The following is a 6,890-nucleotide window of genomic DNA, read 5'->3' on the forward strand; positions in this document are numbered from 1 at the left end:
ATATATATATGTGTGTGTGTGTGTGTGTGTGTGTGTTTTTATAATTCTATTAAGTAGTAGTAAACGGTACTAAGCAGTAGGCCATATATCTCAATACTAAAAGCATCAAGAGCTGAAACAGAGGTGTGAGTTTTAGGGTCAAAGGAAGATGGGAAGGAGAAGAGAACTTGGCAAAAGAGAGAGATTTCAATGTGCCCATATCAAGAAAGTTTATATTGTAGTCAAATGTCAATTGGATGAGGTACACTTCTATTTAGAAAATAAATTTACTTTAGACATTGTACGTAAATTTTATAAGTTAGCCTCATATATAAGTAATGTGTTAGAAGGTGCTCATATTGCAAAATGCACATTTATTTTCTATCATTTGTGATTAAATAATTACGCATCATTTTAAATAATTAAAAGTACGAATTTGAAGTATTTGGACTACACTAATATTTAATTAAAATGTTAAATTTTAAAATAGGCCAATTGGCACTTATAACCCATAGATTTCTGCACATAATTGAAATACTAGTTAAATATGAATAATACAAGTATTCAAATGTTCAGAAAATGAAAATAAATTGAGTTTAATAAAATTCATGATATTTGGAATAAGTTGATAATGATATGTTTATGATAATCAGAATGAGTGGCGTGACAAAAGGTGAGCCCGTATGGAGAGAAAGGGGTTCTTAAGTTAATATGTTTATGATAGCTTGTATAGATAGGACTGTCAAGCTGAGCCCACATGAAGGTAATGGTTCTCAAATTAATATGCTTATTATAGCTTACATAGAAAGTGATAAAGGTGATCCCATATGAAGGCAAACTTGTCCTAAAGTTGATATGTTTATAATATATTGCACAAGCTCACAAGTAAGAAGTCCTCAATGTGTAACCTTTGGGCTCATTTTCACCCTATGATACGTGGGGTGGGTCAAATATAGTCCCCTACCTTTAAATTGCCAGTAAACTTAGATCCATATACATTACATTCTAAAACTAAAGTAAGATAACTCCTAGTACAAATAAATAAATGAAAATAAAATAAATAGTTAAAAAAATTAGTCTTTTATATTGATGCGTATAAGCTTAACTGACATAATGCATCTTATGATAGAGACATTGATAGATTATATAGGTCGCAAATTTGTACCAAGGATGCTGGAGAAAGCCTGTATAAGATGTTGGCGCTTGTGCTTCCATTGCACCTAAAGTATCTCCATGATAAGATCCACGGAGAGCTAGAACCTGAGCAAAAGTTATAACAGGTAAAAATTTTAAGAGAAATCAGTTGCTGCACGGTTATTGAAGCACAAGTGTTGCATTCAATTTCACATATGCTGTCAATGATCAGCATTTCCTTCAACTTCTACAGGATTTCGGTATGTTTGTCCTTGTTCATTAAATAGAAAAAAATTCTGAGGATGATTAAATGCAATCCAAAGTGAAGAGGTGTTCATCCGTCAAAAAAATTACTTATTTGTAAGCAGACAGAAAAAAATAAAACTACCAGCATGAGTAACTCCATCTCCGCATAAGCGAATGGGCAACTCATCGGCATATAATATTATTATAAAGCAAGGACAGCTAGTGGGATGTAGATAGGGTGCCAACAGAAAATGGATACAAGTTTTAGAAGGCACAGATTGCACAAAATGCACGTGATTTAAAAAATATGTAGAGTTATTGACGCGGGACTGTTTACAGCCGCAGGTCCAAGCGGGGCGAATGAACCAGTCTAGCCTTCCGGCTAGACCGGGGCCGGTGCATTCTACTTAATGGCGGGCATTCCACCTCGCCTTATTTTCCCTCTGTGCTTGATTCACTCGCCTCTTCTTCTCCCATGCCCTAGTTCCCGCCAATCCAAGCCGTTGCAGCTAGCTATTTCTCCCTTCCATTTTTTCACCTCCTTCCTTCCTAGGATCTTGCCTTTGCCTCCTATTTATGCATGTTTCTTTTTTCTTAGGTCTAATCAGCTTTTATGTGATTTCTAGTTTCAGGTTTGCCACGACGGTATTCCCCTCCCGAGGGGTTGTATCCGACGGCGAGAGGTGCTTCGGCTATAGATAGCCTAAGGTGGTGATTACCCCACTCTACCATCACCGCCAACCACTCCTAAGCCTCCTCTAGCAGGCCGTAGAACCCTACATTCCCTCCCAGCTCCTATCCAGACGCTGCCTTCCATTTCTGCGCCTCCTCCAGTCAGCAGCAACACCTCCAAATTCCATTCAGTCCTCCTCTAGCCGCTGCCTTCCATTCCTGCGTCTCCCCCGTCAGCCGCAGCGCCTCCAGATCCTCCCAACACCACTCGACGCTTCCCCATCCCTTCCGGTGGAGTCTCGGCCACCACTCGGCGTTGTCCTGAAATGTTCCTACCCTTTTGTAGTACTTGTTTTATTACCTATTGAGTAGTTACTTCTTGTGTTATCATGCACAAGTTTGTATTTTATTTCGTCCAAGAGTCCATGTTGTACTTCCTTCGAAATCAGCAAAAAAATTGTCGTATGAGCCATAGTTTGGGTTAACTCCGGCATCATTTGGTATCAGAGTTAGCTCAACATTAGTCCTATCGTAGGGTTCCCTAGTATCCGCCCCCACCCCAGCCACCCAAAACTTTTTTTTCTTCTTTCTTTACTTTTCCTCTTCCTTATTTTCCCTTGTTTTCTTATCTTCTCCCTCTTTCATCTCTTGCTTCTTTTCCCAAACACTTCTGATTATGCCGCCACGTCGATATGAGCCAAACCCAACCCGTGAAGAAATACAACGAGAGATTTGTCACTTGCAACAACGATTGGCTAAGATGGACGAAGGGATTCAAGACGACATTACTCTCAATTGGGACATCGAGAGTCGAACAGGAGACCGCAACAACGACCTAAATCCGTTTCAACGTGATGATGCAAGCGATGACGAATATTGACCACACCGCTTTGACAATCACTATTAAAGGAGACCACGAGAGGAGCCCACGTTCAGCACCCATCGGGATTTCGACATCAAAACAAACCTACCGCAATTCGACAAAAGCATGGAGTATGAAAACTTCATCGACTTGTTACGAGCAATCGAACACATCTTTAATTACAAGGAGGTACTGACAGATAAACCAGTAAAGCTTACCGCCATCAAACTAAAGAATAGCACTTCGTTATGGTGGGACAACTTGCAATGGCAATGATAACGCAACGGGGACAACAATATCACTAAGTAGGAAAAAACGAAAAAGACAATACCTGTCATCCCACTATCGTCAGGATATGTTCCTCCGGTTCCACAACATGCACCACCGTTATCTATCGATTGAGGAATTCATGACACAATTTGATCATACACAGATGAAGTGTGACTTGGTCGAGCAAGAGCAGCACACAATCGTCCGCTATCTCAGAGGTTTAAAACCCACCATTAGCAACATTTTACAACTCCAGCCATATTGGATTCTAAATGATGTCTAGACCCTCACATTAAAAGTAGGACAACAAAATCAAGCTAAGTCTCAAAACTTCTTCCGACAGACTTAGACATTCAAACCATCACCTCAAGCCACGTCTACCAACAAGACCACGTCGAAAGCTGGCAAGTCACTACTAAGAAACACAAAAACCACCATGAGCAGCGCAAAACCTGAAAAGGGAACTTCCTTTGGGACAATTCCTACACGAAACTGTTTTAATTGTCATAGGTACGACCACATACCTGCCAAATACCCCACCACCCGTGTTGTCTCATTTACTGAAGAAGCCATCATTAAGGAAGCCCAATCTAAGGATGTTTTAGAACAAGCACTACCCCTCCTCGAAGGTTGATGCAAACTATTGGTCATACGGAAGGTCCGCTAGTTAGAACTCGAAAGAGACCCTTCATGGCTACGACACAGCATCTTTCGCACATGCACAACAAAAAGCAAAATCTGTATTTTGATCATCGATGGCGGTAGTTGTGAAAATGGTGTATTCACCCTAATGGTTAAGAAGTTAGGTTTAGCCACACAAAAACATTTGTGATCATACTTTCTCACCTTACTCAAAAAAGAGAATGAGGATACCATGCCTAGTTGAATTATCCATCGACAATCAACTACAATAGCAAGTTTAGTGTGATGTAGTCCCAATGGAAGCATGGCACATTCTTCTGAGGATACCATGGCAATTCGACCGAAGAACACAACACGATGGCTACAATAACACCTATACATTCAAGAAAGATGGAAATCATATCATGTTATTGCCCATAAAAGATGTGACGGCCACGACATAAGAAGCATTAATCTCCTGGGTGACCTTGTAATCAATTCGTGACACGTCGATAGCACTAACTCTGGTCAAGCAGTCCTCCTAGAAGGTATCAACAAGGATAATGAAACATTCACACAACTTAAAGCATTGCTACACGATTTCTAAGATGTTATGAACGATGATCTCCCAGATGGATTACCTCTACTACTGGACATCCAACATGCCATCGACCTCATACTAAATAAACCTGCCTACCGATTACAACCCGCAGAGTATGAAGAACTCCAATGTCATGTGCAGGATCTTGTTAAGAGAGGGTTAGCACACGAAAGCACCGTCCATGTGTTTTACCCAAGCTCATAGTACCGAAGAAAGATGGCTCCTGGGGGATTTGCATTGACAGTCGTGCCATCAGCAAAATTACAATCAAATATCACTTTCCCATAACACGACTCGACAATCTCTAAGATCACTTATATGGCATCATCGTCTTCTCAAAAATTGACCTACGGAGTAGATATAAACAAATTAGAATGAGACCGGGAGACGAGTCGAAGACTGCCTTTAAGGCACAAGATGTTTTTTATGAATGAACAGTCATGCGTTTCGGCCTATCCAATGTGTCCATCACTTTCATGTGTCTAATGAACCAAGTTTTTTGAACCCATATTGGGAGATTCGTAGTTGTCTACTTAGATGATATTTTGGTTTATAGTAAATCTGAAGAAGACCACATGCCTACAGGAGGTATTCGAAGTTTCACGATCCGAACAACTATACGCCCACCCCAAGAAGTGTCACTTGCTCACAAACCAAGTATATTTTTTGGGCTACACTGTTTCTAGCAGGGCAATACAAATGGACCCAGCAAAAATCAAGGCAGTCATAAGTTGGACAATGCCGCAATCTTTCACCGAGCTTCAACAATTCTTAAGGGTAGTCTCCTTCTATCGAAGATTTGTTTGCACCTTCAGCATTATCACCGCCCCGTCACAGAGTTGTTGAAATGAAAAGAATTCACATGGGCGGTCACAGCACAGACCAGATTCGACATATTGAGAGAAAATATCACTCAAGCCTCAATTCTTGCCTTATACTCGATTTCAAACAACCATTCAAGCTTGAGTGTGACGCTTTCGGCGTAGGCATCAGGGCTATACTAAGTCAAGGTGGTCACCCCATAACTATTCCAGCCAAAAACTAAATGTGATTCAATAAAAATATTTCACCTACGACAAAGAATTTTATGTCATTATTAGAGCTCTAAAACACTGAAATCATTAACAACTCACAATCGAGTTCACCCTCTTCACGAATCAAGAAGCTCTAAAATGTTTAAATAGTAAAAACAACTCAAAGGGCGTGCCACGCTATATGGGTAGAATTCTTAGCATCCTTCCAGTTCATACTCAAACACAAAGCCAAAAATCAAAACCACGTCGCGGACGCTCTAAACAGTCGTCGCCTCTTGATCACATCCTTGCAGACGCACGTGGTAGGCTTTGAAGTTATAAAAGACTTATACGAGACAAATGAAGACATCCAGGAAATCTGAGAACAGTGAATGGAGAAACCTCATAGGCAATTCTACAAAACGGACAGCTAATTATTTTGCAACAACAAATTATGCATACCCTGATGCTCACTACGCGAAGCTATATACAGGAGAACCACAATAACGGATTGGCAGACCATTTTGGCAGAGATAAAACTTTCGCACTCGTGAGAGAACATTTTATTTGGCCCCGACTAACACGAGACATGGAGCAACACGGCTGACAATGTAAGATTTATCATATTGCCAAACCCCACGGCCAAAATGCATGATTGTACACACCTTTATTAGTCCCTGAAGCGCCTTTGGGCGATGTCAGCATAGACTTTATCATAGGACTAACAGACACAAAAAACAAGGACTGTCATCGTCCTAGTTGACCGTTCCTTAAAAACGACTCATTTTGTTGTCTACCACTAGACGTTAGATGAAGGTCATAATGTCGATTTGTACTTTCGCGATATCGTTCAGCTTCACGACATTCCAATGACCATTACAAGGGATCATGACGTTAAATTCTTGAGCCACTTCCGGTGAACCCTCCGGAGAAAATTAGAGACTAAACACAAATTTAGTTCTGCAGCACATCCTCAAACGGATGAGCAGATCGAAGTCATTAATATAAGCCTTGGGAATCTTCTTTGATGCTTCGTTGGGAAATACATCAAACAATGGGAACTCATACTCACTCAAGCTGAATTTGCCTACAATAAATCAACAAGCCAGACCACTGTTGACCTCATTTTTGTGAGGTCTTAGTCTCCTACTCTTAGAACTTAGGATCTAGCCTTAGGAGTCCCTTGTTGACCATCCTAGCGGACTAGCAATGGAGCCCACCTCCCGTAGAACTTCAAGCCACTTCTTGACTCATTTTTGTGAAGAACTCGCATGAGTGGTTCCGAGCACTCAACTTCTAGTTGTAAGGGCTAAGGACCAGCATGTAGAGGGCCCGAAATTGAGTTCCTATAGGATCAACAGCCTTAGGTGAACCCTTTGTGACTCGATTACTCGCGAACGCCGCTTTTCACACACTCGTTGCATCACACACAATTTTGGCTTAAATTGACTCGCCCGCCGGCGAACTCGTCCGGCCGACCCCAGATGACGAA

The 6,890-nt window shown here is 41.0% G+C and overlaps 1 protein-coding gene across 1 annotated transcript in view; it reads right to left on the reverse strand.

The window, feature by feature from the left end:
* Window positions 1-6,890, reverse strand: part of LOC110033088 (bifunctional dethiobiotin synthetase/7,8-diamino-pelargonic acid aminotransferase, mitochondrial) — a 124,754-nt gene that overhangs the window by 57,096 nt on the left and 60,768 nt on the right. Inside the window, exon 7 of the mRNA XM_020736950.1 lies at window positions 1,145-1,239. Within this exon, the coding sequence (XP_020592609.1) occupies window positions 1,145-1,239 (95 nt within the window). The remainder of the gene's footprint in view (window positions 1-1,144; window positions 1,240-6,890) is intronic.

The sequence above is a fragment of the Phalaenopsis equestris genome, unplaced genomic scaffold, assembly GCF_001263595.1.
Source record: "Phalaenopsis equestris unplaced genomic scaffold, ASM126359v1 Scaffold001091, whole genome shotgun sequence".
NCBI classification, from domain to species: Eukaryota; Viridiplantae; Streptophyta; class Magnoliopsida; order Asparagales; family Orchidaceae; genus Phalaenopsis; species Phalaenopsis equestris.